The sequence below is a fragment of the Leucopleurus acutus genome (assembly GCF_964270905.1).
Source record: "Leucopleurus acutus genome assembly, chromosome: 7".
Lineage (NCBI taxonomy): Eukaryota > Metazoa > Chordata > Mammalia > Artiodactyla > Delphinidae > Leucopleurus > Leucopleurus acutus.
The window spans coordinates 86505256-86528004 of NC_139150.1; the positions used below are offsets into that span (position 1 = coordinate 86505256).

General features: G+C 48.1%; 1 protein-coding gene across 2 annotated transcripts in view; it reads right to left on the bottom strand.

The window, feature by feature from the left end:
- The window catches only part of PTCH1 (patched 1), a 55700-nt gene extending 38157 nt beyond the window's left edge, over positions 1–17543 (bottom strand). Inside the window, exons 1-2 of one of the 2 annotated variants that reach the window (XM_082842406.1) lie at positions 17331–17543; positions 15517–15709 (exon numbers count right to left, since the gene is read on the bottom strand). In XM_082842406.1, the coding sequence (XP_082698532.1) occupies positions 15517–15709; positions 17331–17528 (391 nt within the window). In that variant the 5' untranslated portion in view covers positions 17529–17543. Of the gene's footprint in view, positions 1–15516; positions 15710–16383; positions 16648–17330 lie in introns of those variants that run through there. The other variant, XM_082842405.1, reaches the window with a different exon arrangement.
- Between the last annotated feature and the right edge of the window lie 5206 nt (positions 17544–22749).

Sequence of the window (22749 nt, forward strand, 5' to 3'; positions counted from 1 at the left end):
GCTACAGAGCTGCACACCAAGGAGCTCCAAATAGCCTTTTTGAAGAAAAGCTCAACCCCTCCTTTTTTCTGGCTATCAGACATCAATGCCCCGTGCCTATCAGTCATCTGTACCTGCCTTCTTAAGCACTGGCATAGCACGTGACTTCTCATGCTGCTTACAAAGTCCTAACGCCAGCTGAATTCAGACCATGAGGTAGAAACAACCACCACCAAAGCAGGACCACAGACCTCCCCGCGGCCCACTGCTCCCCAGGCCCCTGCCTGCCCAGCAGAGCGGCTGCCTCCAACTATAACCAATAAGGTGATGACCCAGGAGAGAAGTGCGCACAGAAATAAAAACCAAATGCAAGGTTCATGCTGCTAAGAACTAACTAAACTCTTCTAGACCAATCTCATAACGGTTCGATTAATTTACCTCAGGGGGTTTCAGAAATGATGCTATTTCCTACAAGATATAAAATGTACCTCAGGGATTCCATAATGTCACCTTTTTAGAGTTTTTAAGATGTCTATTTAAATAAACACCTATATTTTAATAAAGGGGTACGTTTTTCACATCTCTAGAATTGAAAACCTTTTTGCTCTTCCACCTCTTTACGCTAGTGATAAATGTGAATATTTTGCTAACGTGACAACCAGTTTCAACGAAGACAAGACTATTATCATTGGCAGATCTAGCAACTAGAGTTGAAGGATCCTGAATTCTAGTTTCCACAACCAGCTATGCTGTATCCTACTTTTGAGTACTGTTAAATTAGATTTACTTTTCCATATTACATGACGATATTTTACTTAACACTTCATCTTTTATAAACAAATATGAATGTTTCTGCAAAACTATTCAGTAACTTTTTAAAAAGTTTAGCTGATAACCACTTTCTCTGATAAATAGTTGTAACATGACTCATTCAGCCAGCAAGCATTTGTGGGGTTCATGCTAGGTGCTGTGTATTGGGGTGTGTGGTAGATTAGACAGCTCCAAGAGGCTCGCTGGCCAGTGAAGCAAACAGGCAGTACACAAGCAAACCAATGGGGTAGTTTCATGGCATGACAAGTGCTACGGAGGAAATCAAGGTGGCGATGCCATGTGAGTTACTGGGTGGTGGGGCAGGGGAAAGGCCACTTCAAATGGAGTTGCCAGGGAAGACCTAAAAGGAAGAGATACTTATGTTGACCCTGAAGACCTGGGGAAACAGCATTCTGGCCAGAGGAACTAGCAACCACAAAGGCCTCAGGTTTGGCTTGCAACAGGGAGAGAAAGAAGGCAAGAGCGGCTGGAGCTGGGTGAGACCATAATCGTGTCATTCACTTGGTCGCACTGGTAGACTTAGCTCCTTCTCAGGTGGACCTGTGTCATAAACTGCACAGCATTCATACGCTCTTACATCAGTATTCACCCAAGTCACTCTAGAACAAGCTACCAGGAACAGAAATCTTTCTGGACAGGGCAGTTTTACAGATCCACTGACTTTTGCGACTCTAGCAAATGCCTATCCTACATCACAGCTGAGTGACGGCCCCTTATCTTGCCGTCTTCCTTACCACGCAGGAGTGTGAAGCTATGGTCTCAGGAAGCCCTTTCAAGTACTGAAATTACAGGTGTGGTTTGGGGGAAATGGTTTGCTCCCTTCTCTTTACCATTATCAAGGTCAAAGTCCTTTTTTAATTGAAAAGTAATCTCATATTTATGAAATACCGCAGAGTCATTTTTGACTACTGAGCGGAATGACCTGTAAGGTCCAGCATTTGTGATATAGATGTAGGTATACAGCCATGTGAACAGTGGTTATTACTGTGCAGTGGTTTATGAATAATATTTACTCACTTTACTTTTTGGGGTTTACCTCTATTTCTTAATGCTTCTGCAGTAAACACGTATAATTAAAGACTCCCATGTGACAAAAAGAGAAAAAGACGAAAGCTACTTGACAGGTATCTGAATTAAAAACAAACTCAATGCAAAAATATTATGCATCTCTATCATATGCTGAAGTCCTCTGATATTTTTTTCCTTCTTCCAAACCGAACAACTGTAACAACAAAATTAACAACCAAGCTTTTTGAACAACACTCAGGAAAACTGTTACTTAGGATCCTGGACACAAAATAAACGTTTACATGTGTGTGGTGCTTTCCACTTGCAAAGCCCTTCACACTCATTATTTACTTATTTGTAAACATTTTGCTTACTGCTACTCCCCAGTCAAGATGGGGCAAGGTGGAATGGACAGGCAATGGGAACAGATATCAGAAGACCTGGGTTCTGAGCCCCAGTCTTGCCACCCGAGGCACTGAAATTTGGGATACAGTTGAGTCTCAGTAACCTTCTGTGGAAAGCGGAATATAAATGATACCACTAACCTCACAGGATGGTGTGAGCACTGACAATTATATGAAATTTCCCAAACCCTTAACCAGGTGCCGAGCAGGCAGCCATTCATTTATTTGTTTATTGCAGGGCATGCATCATCGCCCTTATTTTACAGAGCAGGAAACAGAGCTGCAGAGTTTGGCTGACTCGCCCAAGGTTACCAGCTGATACGAGGTGGAATCAACCTTTAACTCTGAGCCCAACTGTCCTGCAAGCTTCAGGGCTTCCGTGCACCAGCTGAGATTATGAGTTCAGGAGCACCAAATGACACATACCGGACTAAGTAAGCTCACAGATAAGAGTTTTCAGAATGCACAAAAGTACTGCACAGGACAAATAACTGGTATCTTTATTTAAAGGACAACAATGTTGCCTCTCAGATTGTTTACCACCACTGAAAAGACAGGGTTTTTTTCCATAGGGCCCCATGGGCAGTCGTAGACAGGCCCCATTTGCCTCTGGTCCTCAGAGGTGCCTGTCTTAGAGGGGGCAGAGAGAATGAGGGCACACAGGGAACAAGCAGCCCTAAGCCTCTTTACCTACAAATTCTGCCATTTTGTTTTCCAGGAATCGGAGGCTTAAACCAATTCTTTGAAAGAGGCAGGGTAAAAAGCATCACTTCTGCTGATCCTTTCCTCTGCAAATCAAACCAAGTATAGTTTTCCAAGGTGAAGAGGGGCCGACATAGGTAGGAAACCATTCCGCTCAGGGGTCCATACCCCCAAGGCCAATGGCATTCCAATCCATGGTAGACACCAGACGGTCCCCATGATGTTCTGCTGGATTGTTCCTCAGCACGGCCTTTCACACAGAGCTTAATAAACATCTGTGGCATTCATGCAAAAAGCTTTTGGCAAAAGCTTATTGTGATTCACATAAAGATGTTCTGAAGGACCAACCAAAGTGTTTTTCACAATAAATTCCAAGTCCTTTCAGGGAGGCACTGTCCGCTGCCCACTCACCTCGGTGCACACTCAGTGTGTCGGATGAATAAATGAATGAACAGCCTCAATACAGAGCCTTGGGAACAGGCAGTCATCTGTATAAGATATTAATTCTCCCCAAAGCCTCAAAAGTCAATCAGTCAAAACAAATGACCCTTTCAGCCTGAAAAGTACCCACTCAGAGTCCAATTAGGAAAATGGGGTCTGTGTATATGCAAGTGGGGCATTTGCATTTGATTAATCCCATGAATTATCTAACAGCCTCTAGACAGATTTTCCCCCCCTTTAGTTGCTTCAGGTCCTTCTTTCAATCTTGTGATTAGTTATTGTGAGCATGAAAAAGTGCAAATCTCTAAAAGGGTGTAACTGTAAAATTATTAGCACCAGCTCATTTTCTAAACTGAAAAAAATGAAGATTCAGTAATTTGGGCAATTGGCTGAGAACTCCTGGGCTGTGAGTTTTAGTCACTCTTCCACCCATCTCTTTTATTCATGACTAGCCAACTGCTGCTTAAGCTTCTGGGCTGTTTTTCTCCTGGTGGGATTGTGCCCTTGGGCGTTGCCATGGGAAAATGCTAGAATCATATAGCCCAAAGAGAATCTGTCTTCATGAAGTGAACCCAGCGCGATGAAGACAGCAAAAACAAGAGCCGGACAGACACACTGCGACGCCTCCCCGGGGACCGTGAGGGGGGAGGAGGGCCAAGCGCAGTGCGGCTCTGAGCATGTGCCTGCTACTAGCCCCCGCACCAGCTGTTTGCGGTACCATCTGTTCCCACCCGGGCTGCTTCCTCTGAACGGCGTTCCCTGAAGCCGCCAGCTCGCCCTGTCGGACACGATCAGGTCAGCCCAGCACCCTGCCCACACTGGACCTGCTGCCTGCCACAGCTCCCCCGACCCGGTATTTCTCACAGGGCCACCAGCTCCCAACATGACACTGCATCTGTCAGGAGGCCCATTCTTCACTGGTCACTTGCTGCTGTGGCAAATCAGGGCTGGGGTCAACCCCACCTATGACAGGCTGAGTGAAGCCAAGCCTGCAGAAGGATGTTGCTGGCTTCCAGCAGAATGCGGCAGCGTAGAGCTCGGCTCCATCCCTAACTGCATACTTGCCCGGCTGTGAACTGTCCCAGGTCCTACCGTGATTGCACCCAATTGCTCAAGTGCTACAGGCAAGCAGATGCAAACCCCAGTCCTGTCCTTCAGCAGGAGCTGAGCAAGCCCAGGAGGGTCCGACACAGAGCAGCATGCTTGCTCAGAGGCAATGCTGGACCAGGAAGTGGAACCCAGGGACCAAAGACAGCATGTTGTTATCAAGTTCTAAGTTCTTAGTGAAGGCCTCATGTCTTCATAAGGACACAAAGCAACTGAACGACAACAACAAAACCAAACGCTTGCAAGGGCTGTGGGCTCTCTATCTAGTAGTCAGGCTGTCGGATGACATCAACCCCGGTTCCCTTCTCCCAGCTTCTGTGGGGCGGATATCACCTCTCTGCTCTGAACAGTCTTCTTGCCATGATCCAGCCTGGGCCTCTTTTCACTGGCCTCCTGCTTGAGTGGCCTAGGGAGCGGGGAGACAACGTGAGTCCCCACCTTCGCATACAGGCTCCCTGGCCCCTGCAGAACGCCATGCTGGCCCGATTTATCTCCTGCACCGACCCTTCCCTCTGCATCTGTGTGGGGAGACGCATGTCACTGGTCACTTGGGGCCACTTTCACGATTGTGTGGCCATCAGGATTAGCTGGATTAGGGGCTGATGCATAAGGACCCCCTGGTGCTGTGAGGAAGTTTCGTCACTAGGTCAGCATGGTGTGAACTATGTTCTGTCACCACCACCACTCCTACAGTCACCAACCGAAGAAAAGTGGGGGTGGGGGGAGGGTGGCAGAAAAAATGCTTCCAGAGCAAAAATGCATGAACTCTTCATAGCAATAAATTCCCCCATCATGCATTTCGAAGGACATGAACGATTGAAGACTGTCTCCCTTTTAAACAAGAAACCTACAGGATTCTTTTCTTACCCATAAAGAATTTCATGGGTCTGAGAGTGGCGGTAGGTGGGATGGTAAGCATAGCTGCCATAAGACACAAGGGAACTTCTATTCTAGCCCTTTGCTAAAGCCAGTCAAGCAGTTTGGGAAGAGAGTCAAACGGTTGGAACCTTATTATGTTCAAGGCGAACTAACACCTCCACAATGGTCAATTCTCATTCTTCTAAAGATGCTTGCACTAGCTCACCTAAGGGGGATTCCCCTGTTTAATTAGAAGGAAAACAATATGGACAGGAACAGTGGAGGGGATGGGAGGGGGGCAGGGGGAACAAGAGGATGGGGAGAAAACCAGAGGCACAACTCTTAACTCCTTTTAAAAATTCACTAGCTGAAAGTTTTCCTCCCAGGAAATCATTTGGCCCATTCACCTACCCCAACCTCCCATCCTGGCCGCCACTCATGTGGACCCTGCATGAAGTAAACACAATTTGTAGAGAAAGTAATGGGATTTCTGCAAGTGTGTGTGAGTGTGTGTGTGTGTGTGTGTGTGTGTGTGTTTTATAGAATAGTCCCTCTTGCACAGAATCGGGCTGTCCCATCAAAGCCGTATCTGTTATATTTCTGTCTTTCTCTTCTGTTTGGCGTATTCACCAACAAGAGAAAAGGAGGTAAGCTTTGGCGGCCCTGACCTGCAGCTGGAACACAATACTTTCGCACAGCCCTGCCGACCCCTGACATAAATTTTACACCGCAGCTGGCATTTACACACTCAGCATTACCATATGTATAGCTGCTCGGTGCTAATTATGCTAATCACCTGTCTAACTCGCTGCTGCGAAAAATGGTTGTATTTAGCAGTCCAGTGCCTACCAATGCAGCTTACTGTGTGGCTGAAATGTACATTCAGACGGCCCTGAATGGCAAGATTTTTCCACGTTGCTGGCTACATTCAGGCCTCAGAAAAATTTATTCAAGTCAACTGGTTTCGGTCCGCAACAAAAAAGTTACGAGAAAAAAGTGAGTGTGTTCTTGCCCTAACATTCTGGATCTGCTTGCAAGCAAAATGATAAATCAATTGGTGTGGGAAACAAAAAGGGAGAGAGATTTCTTTTGGGAGCCATGTGAAACTGTAGCCTATTTAAAAAAAAAAAAAGAAAAAAAAAAAAGGGTCATCCTATTCCCCAAATCTCTAGAAAGAGCAGTTAATAGATATTTAGCCCTAATCCCAATTCTCTCAAATTGCAAGCTTTGTTTGCAATTAAGCAAGGTATTAAACATGTGCAGTTTTTTTCTGGATCATGTGTGACAAAAATGATGGTATCGTTTTTTAACTTATTACAACACTGTATGAACCTTATGGGGAAAAAATCAGGTAAGAGGAAAGAAATGATGTCTTAGGTAGTCTCGGAAAATTATTTCGTTACTTTATCTTTTAGAAAGCTTCTACTTAAAAAGACACTGTGTGATATTTACATCTATTTTGTGAAGTTTTCTGGCTTCTCCACTAAAGGAGCAAAAGAAATCAAGGGAATAGGGGTGGGAAAGATGGGAGAATTCAAAATAAGAAAAAAAGTGGTTGGGGAGGGATGGAGGGAGGGAGGGAGGGAGAGAGAGTAAAAAAGTCTACATTTTCCTTAACCTCAAAATTCCTGTTTTTATCATCAATGTTTCTTAAAGCAATTTTCTCAGATCATTCTATAGAATGGATTTCTAAAATCAAGATAATATTATTACAGGTTGTTTTAACAATCCCCCAAGTCCAAACTGAAACCCCATTTCCTCCTAACTCACAAAATACTTCCCTATTAATTTTTGAAAACCCTGAATCTAGTCATCGTAAGGACTGCTTAGTATTTGATTACTTGGGTGTACAGATATGTCTAGGCATTCCAATTTCCACAGCACATGAGACACATTCTACTGGAGGGATGGCCCAAAGTGCTTAGTTACTTACTCACCTCTAAATGATCATCATTAGATTCTTTATTTAAATTTAGAAACTGGAAGCAAACTGGAAGGCCATTCATTTTGCAGGGTAACTTGGGTTACCCTGCCCCCAATGCTACAAAACACCAGAGCAGCTCTGTGATAAATCTCAGGTTTACACACAGAAGGTGGACCGACCCAGCAGGAAGGGGCTGTGAAAGAAGCTGGCCTCTCCTTGCCTTGCTTCACTCAGCTTTCAATTTAACTCACAGCTGATAAAAAGGGTGATGATGCTCATAGTAACTTGAAGATGCCGCTCTGAAGACAACAGCTTTCCTCCTAGCAGCTCACCCCACCATTCTGTTCTACATTTGATAAACTTATCTGACCCAACGAAGCAACATTATCCAAGCCACATCTTGCTCTCTTTGGCATCCCAATTCAAGTTGCTTTTCCTTGCCCGTACAAAGTATTAATTCAACTGGGTTTTTGTAGTTTCAAATCTTGACTATGCAGCCAAAAATACAAATGACACAATCACTACTGTGCTCAATGCAGAGGGCTTACCCCTCTCATTCCCTCTCAATCTCCTGCTCTTCTTAAACAGAAGATGGACCACCCTGCCTCATGGCACAGAGCAGTGTTTACATTGCAGTACTTGACTGTGTAATACATCTGGCATTTTTGGGCAGGATTCCTGAGCTAGGGGCCAGAAGCCCTTAAGCAATGATTTAAGGGGAAAAAATCGTGCATATATACTTAACAAAGCCCACTTCCAGTTCCTTTTGCTTACTTTCATACATGTTTCATCAATAACCGAAGACGATCTTGGTTGATGAACTGGGGAAGTGTACTGTTTTTCATTTATTTTAACTCTAATAAATAAAGCTTGTGCTGGGGTACGGAGGCTTGCTTCTCACTAGCCTTGCCTTCATAGGCAGTTTTGGGACCCACAGGCAGTGTGGATTATTTGGGCCAACTCACACCTGCGTTTCTGGATTGGTAATAATGCCCTGCCTCCACATTAGAAACCTCTCCAACAACACACTTGTCACTCATTAGCAGGTACCTGACTGCCCACCAACAGTACAGTTTCCTTAACACATGACAGCTGTTTTTCCAACTATGCTCTAAACCCCCAATACAACAAAATGGTCACAGTCCTGAAGGAACTGAGGACAGGATGCATATTTCTGTACATACGACTCCCCAAAATCTCCACGATGGTCAAGCAGTTTCTCAATGGCAGCATTCTAATGATTTGAAAGGCTTATTTCTTCTGTCAAACTTAAAGATACATGTAGAAAAACTGAGATATTGCAGTGTAAAGGAAACAACAATCCTAAATCCAGTTTAAGAGGGAAAAAAAAATCTAAGAAGTATTACCATAAAGCACCTAAATTCAGAGTTTGGAAGCAAAGAGTAAAAAAAGTGTTTATATTTTGGTGGCCCTGATGATGTCTCTGTAGTCAAGGGAGGTTTCCACTGAGGAAATCCCAAGGAGCTTCCTTCCCCCTGGACTGCCAGAAACGCCTTCATGAGCAAAGCTGTCTGCTTTCTGGGACGTCAACTGGCATTTCTCATGTGGATGGACCATCTAATGCTGTGGCATCTGCCAAAATTTGGATGTGGAAACCTGTCCTCTTCCATCTCGATCTAAGCTCCATGTTCCCTTTGGTTTTGATGTGGGTTTCACCCAGGGAAAGCCTGAAGGTGGAACACCTGGGCTGGAATGTCACGGTGCACGTTTCACTTACTATCTCAGAAATGCTATGGGGCCCAATTCTTCCACATTTCATATGGTACATTAAGCACAGGGGACTGAGACTTGTTTCACAGTCCACATGTCAATGGATTCTAAAGTTACGTCAAAAGCTCATTAAAATGCCATGACTCTTCAATAGGGGAAGCACATCTGCTGATAAGACCCCATCAAAGAGTATGGTCTTGAAACAAACCCTCACCAACCTACGAACCCCAAGGATGCAAATGGCAGCTCTGCATCTAGAATCTCCTACAGCTGATTTGAAATAATACATTTACTAATTTCTTCCTGTCAGTTTGTGATTAACCAGATTTACTACCATTTCAGATTTCACACTAGTAAATCCAGAGATCCACTGCGAGGAAATGATTTGGGCAGTTTATGAATAGGTGGGTAGAAGGAAGGGTGGGAGGCAGAGGGAGAGAAGAGAGGAGGGGAGATGAGCAAAGGGATATAGGTGAGGGAGGAGGGAAGGAGAATGGAGAAAAGGTTCTGGGAACAGGTGAGCAGCAAAGGAGATAACAGTATTATACTAACAGAAAAACAGTGCTAAGTTAAAATACTGTATTTCTGCAAAGTGGCTTCTATTAAATCCGGTCTCCTTTCAAATAATTTTAAATATTTCCATACTTGTTTTAAAAGCCAAAAAATTTTTTTTTAAATAAAACATCCCCCTCCTCTCAACCAGTTGAATAGACTACTCCTCAGGGGCTAAATCTGGGCAGATTGCTGGCATGGACAAAGTGTGTGTGAGGGGGGGAGCCATATAAATGGCCCCTTCCACTGCATCATAATTGTGACCCCCCCCAGTAAGAGAAGGAGGGCAGACAAGTTACAGCTCAGCCCAAGTGGACAGAGCTCCAGGGGTCACAGGGAGGTCAACTTTGAAGGAGAAATCCCAATGAAATATAAACATGGCATTGTGGAAACCAGACAAATCTCCCATAGCTTGTCCAGCCTGCGTTAATCTCGCCATCAGCTGTGGCGCATAATGCAAACAAACCGATCCAGCGGTTCATACATCTGGAAACTGTCATCTTCTGGAGCCTCCAAGCAGCGTTCCGTGTATCTGAAACACCCCCTCACCCAACCCGACTTCTAAACTTGTCGGCAGGCAGCAAAGAGATATGATGATTCACAGGGTCAACTACCCTGGGAAGAAGGCATCTGAGGCTACTTGTTATTTTTAAAGCAATTATTGTTGGGCATTAATTTTTTTATCATTTTTCTCCAGATATGAAAGATATGCCACAATTGCTTCCACCTGTATGTATGTGCCCACTATCAGAATCTAATCAATACCTATCGAAAAAGCACATTCTTGACTTTAAAAAGTGCCTAGGCAACCAAGGAGCAGCAAGGAGCTTCTGTATTTCATTCTTTTTATCCCTTGTGACATGCCCCAAACCCCAAACTGACAGCCCCAGAAAGCAGAAACTGGGTGATAACCTTGGAAAGGGCAGTAAGAGCAGAGCCCAAGCACCGCCTGTCTGAGTGACGTGCCTCAGTCCCTCGCTGCCTCTTTGGTTCTGCTGCATAAGAGCAAAAGCACCTGGGGAAAAGCGGTGTGTGACAGGAACATCTGGAGAACTAGACCACCGAAGAGCCAATGTCCTACGTGGGCTTCGGAAAGGAGCCGTTACTGCAGTATGAACAAAGTCCAGTGGTGTCTTTTATTGCTTTTTACAAAGTCACGTTCATGCTAAAAACCTTCAGCCTACTGTGTTTGAAATGCACCGAAGTCTATCTGCAAAATTAAGTTACCTGAAGGAAAAGGAGTAAAAAGTATTCGAATATAACACTTCTCCTTTCTTCTATGCCTACCCCCACCCACTCTCTCTCAACTTCGTGATGTTTTTATTTGCTATGTAATGTAATTCTAAGAATCATCAAAAATTTAAATTATTTGCATGAAAAAAGTTAGTTACCTGGGTCAGTAAATACCGGGATGGGGAGGGAGGGGTATCTTGAAAATAAAACTTTTGCATTTATAGCAATGCTTTAGCAGCCACAACTCTGTCATAATAAAAGCCTTCCATCTGCACAGCATGGGGCTTCCAATTGAAATCTATTATCTAAACCAGTGGTTCTCAACTGGGGCAATTTTGCACTGCCCCCCCCCCATACACTTGACAACGACTAGAACATGTTGTCACAACTGGGAGAGTGCTACTGGCATCTAGTGGGTAGAATCCAGGGATGCTACTAAACATCCTACAATGCACAGGACAGCTCCCACAACAGAGAATTATCCAGCCCAAAATGTCAATAGTGAGAAACCTTGCTCTAAACTGAAAAGGATGGTGAAGCTCAATTATCTCCTCTAACTGCCTGACTTAGAGCCAAGAACACCGAAGGCTTACGTTAGCAACTACAAACTCTAGCTACAAACTCGAGAGCACTTAGAAACATCAAGCAAGCATTTTTTAACAAAACTTACCATTTCCCTTAAAAAAACAATCAGTCACAATTTGTGTCTTCTCTTGATACTGGCCTCCAGAGACGTTAATAACCAAACACAAGGCAATATGGATTCATTTCAAGGCTGTTAGTTTTTGCAGTAAAGGAGGCTGGGGGCTGGGCGAGCTTTGAGAATAAAACCAAAAAGCTCAAAAAGATAAATGAACATTCTGTCACTGGAGAATCATGACAACAAACTTGTGTCTGAGAGAGGGCTGGAGTGGGGGGTAGATATTCAGTGAGACAGAAGCATAAAAGTGCTAAGCAAAAATGAAAAGCCAACAGAGAAATGGGCAAGGTTAAAAAGAAGGCATTTCCCTTCTATGCCCGAAAGGATGAGAAGCACTCTGGTACCAGGGAGGGAGCTGGAGGCCAAATACACCAGTGTAAATCTTGAGGCAGGCAAAGAATGGCTAAAAGGAAGAGCTGGCAGCCCCCTCAGCCAAACACCCTGCACACATCAGAGACCTTCCTGCTATGCATCTGGACCTTCCAAGCCTCAAGGCTTTCCACATCAAACCTGATGCCCCAATCAAAGGCAAGCACTGGGAGTTCTCCCAGAGGCCACACCCCTGTCCTCTGTGCCTTTGCCGAGGCTGTTCCTTTGGCCTGGAATGCCCCACCACCCTCACCTCTCCAGCCCTGGTCCTGACTCAGTCACCCTCCCTCAGGGCTGTCCTGGAAGGTGCCCCTGCCATCCTGCCACTTGTCTGTGTGTCCGGTGGGTGGAAGTCCTCTGAATGTATCTGGGTATAGATGTACACAGTTGCCTTTGTGTTTGTGTATATGTATGTCAAGTTTTTACCCACAGGAGAAATAACATTTTCCAAACTGTCCCTCAGCATTCTCTCCCCTTAAAATCTCTTATGCTTTCCTTTCTTCTGTTGCTTTTTAACTAAGGAAATATCCAACCTCTATGCATTTGGTTTATTTAGTGTAGCAACCACACGTGTTTATGTCCAGAACATCTGCAGTCTCTATTAAGAAAAGACCATCTAACAGACTTCTTTGCTGATAGCGATGAAGAATTTATCTGACATTAAAGTACACAATGAACCTAAATTCCACATTGCTTCTCATTCTACTCTACTAAAGTCTAGGATAGCAGAGCATTCTTACTCTGAAAACTAAATGCTTCCGCTACTTGCTGTTAACAAGAACGCTAAGCTCACTACGTCAGGAACAAGACTTCCTCATTGTTACCTCTACTCTGAATTTAAATTAAAATTATAAAATGGTATGGTGGCCTCCCTGGTTGGGTTCACTTGCATTTATGAAACTGTCGCTTCTTCTACAGGGGAAGAACCTAGCATGCAATGAATGAATGAATGAATGAGAAATCAAGGTCAGGGCAACAGGAGGCCAGGTTTACTTAAGTCACTAGTAGGCAAAGTGGACATGGAGACATAGAGGATCCATAGTTTCTCATTTGTAAAATGGGACAATAATTCACTTACAAGTTAAAAATGTTACATAAGTTATCACGTTATAAAAATAAAGATAATAATAGATAGCTACTTTACTGAGTGGTAAGGCATGTCATAATATATAATAAATGGTAAGGGTAGCTGCTCAACAAGTGATAGTATTGAGTAAATAATACTTGGCCAAAGAACCAGTGTGCCACACTGAAACTGGCAAAACAGAACGGGAAGGAAAATAGCTCAGAGGCCCAAAGTAGGCAAAATGAGTCTTATCTCAGGTGTGTCACTCCCCAACACTCTGTCACTAAGCTACAGCCCAAGTGAGAAAGCTAATAAGCAGGTTTCTCCTCCCGGGACTTGACATGAGTTGTGTAATGCAAAAACATAGTTAATTCTAGAAATATTTATAAAATGTTACATAAATAAGTTACATTAGCTCTCTCTCTTTTTTTTACATTCGTTCTCTTTAAACTTATTAACAATCTACTGAAAAGTCTTGCTCAAAACAACAAGATACAGTCTTTTGTCATCATCACGACACCCAACAAATCTGCTGGCCCAAGTAGCAGAAAGTGAACATTTGGAGAGAGCTGGGAGCCCCCTTTGCTCATCACCTGCTCTGTCTTAGAACCTGTGGTAGCTCCCCACAGTCTAGCCAATCACATCGTTTCCAAACTGCAGTCCTGCGGTCCAGGGCCCAACCTGCTGCCCAGGGCCCAATGGAGCCACTGCACCCTATCCCTGCCACACTGGGGATCTCCCACTGCCGGCTGTCCACTCAAGCTTGGGCCTTTGCTTGACCCCCTTCCTGAGCTCTTGCCTACAACTCCCTCCCTCCTCCACTCTGTAGGTCGCTCCAATTTGCCTCACCACTTCCATGGAAGCTTCTTCCTTTTTCCATTTAACTTTCATGGCTTACTGCAATTGTGAGCTCAAATTTAGTGCAAGTCTGACATTCAACTCTAGTAGTTTGAAGTGCATGAATTTGTGCGCTTGGAGTGCCTCACATCTTTAGTGTCACTTACAGTGCCTGGACAGTGCTAGGGCCATTATAGATGCTCAGTAAATTTGCAGCTAGGACATCACAGGTGCTTATTAAAACCCTTCGTTATCTATCAATGACAATGAGGTGCTGAGTTGAGGTAAATTACCCCATGGATTCAATCCAAAGAACACTTGTATTAATTACCAAGCTTCTCAAGGCAAGAATGTTTTCTGGTCTTAATTATTTGGACTATTATTTTGTCACTACTCAACGGAAGACACCACCATATTCTTGCAAAACACTGAAAGCTGAATCTTCACAAACAAGGCAAGATTAACAAAATATTCTCCAAGGTTAGTTCTCCAGCAGCATTGAGAGGGATCAATTATGCATGCAACTCTTAGGCTTCCAAATTCTGTCTTAGATAGCTTTCACTAGGAATGCCTCAGATATTCTGGTGTGAAATATCTACATAATTACGGCAATCCTTCCCTCCCAGCTCACTGTAAGAGATTCCCTAAGCAGTGTTTAGGGGTTAAAATGTTTCCAAACAACAACTCTGTTACTTTCCAAAAAGAATAAAAAAACAACGAACAGAAAATAAAAACAACCTTTCCCAAAACAAAACCCCTGAATCAAGAGTTACAAAAAAAAAAAAAAAAAAGTAAAATGTTTCCGTCTGGGGTGTCAGGGGTGGGAGGTGTGATCTATTTTAAATTTACAACCACTTAAAAAAAGGGTTCAAGAACCCCCAAATTGAGGAATGTGGATAAAAGACTGGCATAACCCCTAGGAGAGCTCCTGCGGCCCCTCCCTCCAAACCCCCTTTCTTAAAACACATTTATTCTTTCAGCCTCTAAAACGCAGCCTTCCCCCAGCATAATTCCATTTTAAAAGCCCCCACCCGCGAGGAAACATTAATCTACTTTGCAAACAAGCGTTCTAGTCTGTGCTTTACTGCTTTTTTTCCAACTCCTTTCCCCCCACCCCCCCCTTTTTTTGTACCTTGAGACAAATGTTTTTTTCCCCAAGAGTTGAAAGCTGTCCAAAAACAGGACCACACACGCCGCCGCCTCCGCAGGCCCGCGCTGTGCCCGCCCCCCGCCCTCCGCACGGCGGTCGCGGCCGCCGGGGGCGCGCACACTCCCTCCAGCCGGAGGGGTGGCCTCTCTCTGCCCCCCCCCCGCCCTCCTTTCTCTTTGGACGCGGTGGGTGGGGGTGGGGGAGGGAAGGAAACCGAGGAGTACAGCCCGGAGTCGAGAGGCCTTCCTCTGGCCGCGTCTCGGCGCGCGGCGGAAGCGAGCGGCGGTGGCGGCGGGACCTGGGGGCCCCCCGGCCTTGCGGAGTGGTCTGTCCCGCGGAGGGGCCCCCGCGCCCCCGCCGGCCCGCCCTCGCCACTCTCTCCCACAACACCTCGCAAAGCGCAGCGCCCCGAGTAGATTACAGCGCGGCCTTTGTCGGGCGGGCCTGGCTCCCGGCCAGGCGCCCAAACAATAAACAATTCCCCCTGTTGCGGGCAGGGGGTTTTCGCTCTTCACAGAAAGGATCTAGGTGTATGCTGGCAAATATCTTCATCAATTGGAAGGAAGGGCAGGGGGCCCGGGGTGGGGGACGAGAGGGCGCTGCGGCGGGCGCTGGATCTCTTACCTTCCACCCACAGCTCCTCCACGTTGGTCTCGAGATTAGCTGCCTTTAATCCCACAGCGAAGGCCCCAAATATGAGGAGGCCTACAACCAAGAACTTGCCGCAGTTTTTTTGAATGTAACAACCCAGTTTAAATAGGAGTCTCTGAAACTTCGCTCTCAGCCACAGCGGCGCTTTCCGGCCAGTAGCTTTCCCCTGAGGATGAAGCAGAAAGGAGGAGTGAGCGCCGGGGAGTCGCGGCCCGCGCGCCCACGCCAGCTTCCGCGCACCCGCCCGGCATCCCGCGACAGCCGTGAGGGGTGCCCTTCGGGCTGGACCCCAGGTCGGCCCAAGGAAACACGAGCGGCGTGGGGGGGCCTGGTCTTAAATCAAAGTCAGGTTGCAGCGTGGCAGCTGCACCTTGGTCACAGCAGGGGCGCTCCCACGCGCGGCCTTCGTAGCATCCCCGAGTGTGACTTGGAGGTCTGGGAGGAGGGGCTGCAAGAACAAGGGGAAGCCGAGGCAAAGAGGAGAGACACCATTCAACACAGGCAATATTCACACCAACCTGGGAAGGGAGGGTCTGCGTAAACCCCGCGATGGAGCCCAATGTTTAAGAACCAGCAAACCACGGCGCCCTTCCCTGCAAGTCCTGCCCCAGCCTTCACCCTTCTCGGGGTGCTCCGGCGAGGACAGAGGCTGGGGGACGAGAGCACTTTGGGAACAATGTTTGGCGGGCTCCCGCATCCTGATCCCCCGCCCGACGTGGTAGTAAATTGGGATACACGTGGTGAGCGTGGGCGCCGGAGCTCACTCGCGACGTATTTCCATAGCGTTGGGAGACGCCGTGTGAGCTGAATTAGGAAGTGGGGCAGCCATCTGCAACTTACGACAATATTTGTGATCGGAAGAGGGCAGCCACATGGATCTTTCCCTCCTCTCCCTTCCCTTCTGGTTAAACGTGAAAAGCAGCAGAATGCACAGGGGAAGAGCCTGGGCCGACGCAGGCGGGGGTCCTGGCTGGGCGCTGGCTGCTCCCGGCGGTGGCGTTTCCCCGGCGCTGGCCGCGGCCCCGGCCGGCCCCTGTCTGGGTGCTCGCCTTCCCCGGATTCCACACATTTCAGCGAACCTCGTAAACACAATGAACCCGGCCGCTCGGCAGACCTGCACCGCGGATTTAAGGTGGCAATTTGTTTACAACTTTCCCTTTCCCCACAGGCTCTGAGAAGAAGTGGCTCAAAAACTGGAAAAGAAGAGGGGAGATACTCTCTTGCGAGGATAATTTTTAAGGGAGCAGAGATTTCATGCTCAACAAAAGCAAAACCGGCTGCCAAAAAAGGAAACCACCTTTATTTCGGCTCCCTCCCCCCCCGCCTCGCTCCACTCCGCCTCCCCCTCCAAGAGGTTAAGAAATGTGGCAGTATTACAGGGGTTTAGGCTGCAAATAGGGGCAGGGGCGCGGGAGTAGGGGGCTCAGGAGCAGGGGGCACAGGGCAGTGCCGCGCTGCGGCGGCCCTGGAGGTGGTCCACTGTGGACCTCTTTCCAGTGCTCCGGAAAAGGCACGCCGGGGAGGGCGCGTGCACACACACACACACACACACACACACACACACCCTCCACCCCCCACCCCCTGCGGACTTCAGACAGCCCTTTCCTCCCAGGACCGGAGGGAGGGTTTGAATTTTTCAATCCCCACTTGTCTGGTTTTTTTTCCTGGAAAGGGGTGTGTGTATGTGTGTGTGTGTGTGTGTGTGTGTGTGTGTGTGGCGGGGACGATCCCAAAGAGGAAGAGGAGGGAAGAGAGAGTGGGAGGAGAGGAGAGAGTCTGAAATGCACCTTGGAAATCTGCTCCAGAGCGAAGGCGGCGTCGCAGTAGCTGGGCCGGTGCAGATAGTCCCAGTCCGGCGCGGCGTTGCGGCGCAGCCCCCCGGTCCTTCTGCGCCTCCCGCCACCGGCCGGCCGGCCCGGGGTCCCGCTGCAGCTGCCGCCGCCGCCGCGGTCCTGGGGCTCGGCAGCGTTACCAGCCGAGGCCATGTTGCCGCCGCCGCCGCCGCCGCCGCCGCGGGAACCAAGGCTTCCCGGGCGGCCCGGCGCGCTCCTGCCGCCGCTGCGGGCTCCTGGCTCGCCTGGGCGCTCGGCTTGCGAGGACGCTGCTGGCCGCCGGCTGTTCGGGCTGGGGCTCCGGTTGACAGACCTGCTGCTGCTGCTGCTGCTGCTGCCGCCGCTGCTGCTGCTCACACTGCGGGCGCTGCTGCCGCTGCGGCCGCGGCCGCTGCCGGGGAGTCAGACCCTGCGCCTTCCATTGCCACATTGCGCGGGGGTCCCGAGGTCTCTGCGGCTGCCGCTGCCCACATCCAGTTCTCCGGAGAGCGAGAGCCGGCGCGTGGAGCCAGCCTGTCCTTCGGGCGCTCGCGCGGCGCTCCTCGCTGTCCCCAACTCCCCCTACCCGTCCCCCGCCCCGCGCCGCGACCCCTTCACTGCAGAAAGCGCCAGCAAATCCCCGCCGCTCCCGCCGGCCTCGCTGACTCTCTCGGCGTCTCACGGGTCGCCCGAGCGGCCGCGGAAGGTAAGCGCAGAGCCGCCGCCGCGGGGTCCGTGGGCGCCCGGTGGGTCTCAGCGCTGCCGGGCCGGGGCAGCCGCCGCCGCCGCCGCTGCTCCTGCGGCAGCTGCTGCTGGCGGTGGCGGCTCCTGAAGCTGCTGCTCGGACTGCTCGGGCTGCTTGGGCTCTGGCTGCTGGGTTCTCGGTAGCTGCTTGGTCCCGGACTCTGCTTTCTTGTGCTCCTCGCTGTCCCGCTGGACCATTCTGCCCCAGTGCAGCGCGCCTCTCTCGCTCCCGGGACCTGGGGACTCCGCTCTGTGTGTGTGCAGCGGGCAGCGGCCGCAGCAGCTCCTTGATTCAATAGATGAGATGGAAGAAGAAAAAAAAGAACTCTCTCCATTTGGAGAAAGAGGAGGAGGAGGGGAGGGGGTGGAGGGGGAGAGAGAGAGCGAAAGAGAAAAAGGCTGGAGCTCCCGCCCCCGGGGCTGTCAGATGGCTTGGGTTTCTGCAACATGATTGGCTCGCGGAGGGCAGAAATTACTCAGCAAACATGACTATTATTAGCTGCTTAGCAACAGCTCACCAAAGTAGAGAGACCACCCAGGTAGGCAACCCCAGTGTGTGCATCCCCGGCTTCGGGGGGAGCCTCCGAGAGCGCCAACCTTCTCGCATGCAATACTTCCATTAAGGAATGCTCCCCCTCCCTTTCTTTCTTATTCCTTTTCTTTTCAACAGTGTCTTCTTTTTGTAAGATGCTTTTTGCGCGCGCGCACACACAGACACCCACGAGCATTTGCCTCGCGATAGACACGGGGGAAAATGTAATTTTTTTAAGCGCTTAAACAATTTCAGAAATTCCTCAAAGAAAACCCTTTCAGAGGCACCTTGGCCTCAAGCTGCAGCAAATACTGGGAGGTCCGGCTTGAATTCCCAGGCCTGCACCAATAATGACAGGGTGGTGGATAGTGCGCCAGTGTGTGCCAGATTTTTTTTTTTCCCTTCTCTCTTTTCTTTTATAACCAAAGAGAAGACTTAGGCTCTTGCAGGGAACAACGACTCGCATTAAGATAAACAAAATGGAAAGTTAAAGAGGAAAGTAGGGACATTGGGAAAAGCCACCTTTCTTAAAGTTCGCTCCCCCCCGCCCCGCCCCTTTCCCTCTCAAAACCCCTCGGCAGCACAGCCCTGGTTTGAAGGAGTCAGTGTTTTATAAACGTGGAATCCAGACACCGAAGTAGTCTCGTGGAGGCAGAGTTTTTATTTGAATCTTTAATGCGACATAGGTAAAGGAGAAACAACAGAATCCTTTTAACAACCCGGAGAAACAGAAATGTTTTCTCTAGAAAGAGAAAAGTTTTATTTTGGATTCATTTGGACCCCCCCTTTTAATTAACCACAAGTCCCTATTTATTTAAAGTCTGTTTTAAACGTTCCCTCCCCAAACTGGTACGCATCGTGTTATATTTAATAGTAGCGTGACATAAAGGAGAATAAAGGCTTTGATGCTGGATTCATTTGAAACAAATTGTGCGCTGATTGCTAGGACTTGTCCGGACACTGCAGCCAGTGTCACCGAGACATGCCGGGGATTCGCTTCCCCTGGAGAAGAAAACACGCGACTCTGAGGTGGATCCTGGGGCCAGAGACAAATTAAACTGTATACACAGCTCTGACTTTTACGTAAAAAAAATTTTTTTTGAGAGTATTTTTCTTTTGCAAGTTAAGTTCCTCCCTGAGATGGGGACCAGATCCACAAACCCTCGATTCTGTCTCGTTTTAGTATTTTTTTCCTTTTTTTCTTTTTTAAAAATTGGGTTGAACTGCAGAGGGACTCTCGGCAGCAAGTAGCTGACTGAAGCCGTGAAATGGGGCAGTATGGCTTTAAGATGCACACGGTGTGTGTTCATTGAAAAAAAAGAAAGAAAGGAGAGGAAAGAAAGAAACCCAGATGGAGGGAAAGGGGGAGGAGCGGGGGAGAAGGCGGAGCCCATGCGACCACGTGACCCAGGGCCCGGCCGGCGCGCGCTCTAGGGCACGGAGGCCTATTAACGCGCGCGCGTGTCCGAGTGCGCCCGCTTGCGCGCGCGCCGGAGCTCCGGACTCCCCACGCCCGCGCAACCCTGGTCAAGCAGGTAGGGAAGTCTTTGCGCTTGGCTAGCGCCAGGCGGGCTCTAAGACTCCAGCGCTGGCTCCTGGCAGCCCAGGCGAGGCGCACTCCCCGCCGGCGCGGACGGACGTGCCGGACGCGCCGTAGTACATTCCTGAAGGCGGTCGGCCCCCTTACGTTACCCAATGCCTGCGCGGCCTCCCCGCGGCCGGCCAATCGCTGAGCGCTCGGGTCCCTTACCATTTAGCTGCCCTCTACCGAAAGGGACTGCAGCCGGGCGCGCCGGCCACCCGGGCGACCCACGCGGCTCCCGCAGGGGGTCTGTCGGCCAGCCCTCCCCGCCGCCTTACTTTCTCTTCGGCGGCTTACCCCTGCCTCCTTCTTTCAGTCTCCCCTTTCCTTTCTCCTTCCTCTTTCACCCCTTTTCTCCCCCATCTCTCTCCTCCCTACCAGCCTCGCCACCTTCCCTCTAGCTTTTTCTCCTTCCTGGTTTCACTGGGAGGCCCTGCCCTCTGAATCCCAAACCGGCAAAACGGGTGCAGTACTCTGGGCAGGGTAGGGTGTCCTGCAGAATAAAGAGACAAAGAGAATAGAAGTGTCTGGGGGTGTTCACGAGATCAGGAGGAGGACCGGAGTACCCGGCCAGCGCGGAAATTCAAAACTCAAACTACGAAGGAGCACGTGATTTTGTGCGCGGCTCTGGGAAGGGCTGCGAAAATGCAGAAGGGAAGACAAGCAGCGTGCATTTAAAATGACAGTAGGTTAATGAATAATATCGCAGGAATATTGGGCTCGACACAGAGCAAGCTTAATCTTTGAGCAATATCCTGGTCTTCATTATGTTTGGTAAATAGTATAAATCAGGAAACGTGATTTATTATTCTAGTTTTTCTCACTGAAAGGTTCTACAGACGTTTCAAGTCAAACCATTTTGTGCTTTGCCGCTGGAAATTAATTTTTAAAGATTGGGGGTGGAATCCCTAAAAAGACACGTCAGTCTTTTTATATTTGAGGCGTGCTGTACAGCAAAGGTAACCATGTAGCTATAGGCAGGGTGCTGTGTCTGTACAAAATTCTTTACAACGTTTTACACCAAAATATTAGTTTTTCCACCCAATCTTTTATTCATAGCAATTTTAGTATAGCTACTTAGATTATGGAATTCTAAAATGAACTTATAGGCTATTTACACATAATGGTTCCCTATTACTCTCCGCACGCAGCTGCATATCCTCTTGTTTTGGCGCTGCTACATGTGCACCATTTCAATGGCAAAGCCTCTTCCACTCGGGCTCATTTCCCTGGGTTTGACTTAATTCCTAAACGTTTTGAACATTGATCTCAGGGGTTTTCAGCTCCCTGAGCTCCCTCACCCGCTGTTTGATAGGTTAACTTTTCAGCATTTCAGACAATGCTCTCGGCCTGTAAATTCTACCCATCGGTTCCAGGACGCAATCCCCAGCCTGGGCTCTAACAAGCGCTATCTTAATCTCCCCACCCCCACCCGCCGCTTCCCCTGTGGTCTGCTTTTTTCATACACAGAGATGAATTACTTTGAGGATCTAATTGGCCTTGTTTCTGTAACGTTTTAAGAAAGGGAAGAGGAGCCAGTGTAAAAGCCTGCTCGACTTGGGTGGTCAGGGCTGAGCCTGCCCCCAATTTGCCTCATTGCTGATGCATGTGAGTTCGACATTCCCAGTGATAATGTTGTTCCTAATCAATCTGCCCTTATTTACATTTGTAAGCATTGTCGGCTTTAATATGCATGCCCTGTGCAGGGGACCGCTGCGCCACACCGGGTTTGTTAACTTCAACTAGTATTCTCCAGACCTGAGATGAGGCTGACAGGAGGGGCCAGGGCTGTGAAGGTGTCTGCTGGGAAAAGTCCCTTTAATGGTCTTTCTGCAGCATGGCTCCCCCGTGAGAGTTACCCAACAAGAGAGAAGCTTGATGCCTTTTCAACCAGCAGGAGTTGCTGGCCCTCTTTCTTGAGTATCCCATTGTCCCTTTCCAAGTAAAGTCCATCTCAACGCATTAATTGTCATTTTGGTCTCCCCATCATGACCCAAGACTTCATTGGAATGTGTAGTTTCAAAACACATTCCTTGAACTCTTAAAATATGATTCCCTCATATCTTCTCTCTTCTCTGCTCCAATAGTCAAACAGCCGTGGCCACGCCACACACATCTCAGAAATGACATCTGATTATCCAAATGATGACACTGAAATAAAACATCTGCCCTTTGTGTTTGGACATTCCAGTGATAAGCAATTGTGGGAGCTGCACTTGGTGGAGTAATGAAAAACCACGATAGGACTTGACTTTTCACTGGTTTCCCAGATCCAACTAATTGGGTCTTTAAAATGTAATGTAATTTAGCTAATATTTGCAGAGTACAAATGAATGAAGGAGTAAATATATCTAGTAATTTGACCCTTGGGCCATGTTATAATTTTGTCTACGGAGTTTAATACTCTTTTCCACAAATGCAAAGAACTGCAAACATTACATTAAGTGCCACAGGTATTCCTGTTGAGAGGCTATGATGGGGAGAGAAATTGGGGATTTGATGTAATATTCTATTTATGGATGGAGAGCCCAGGGTAC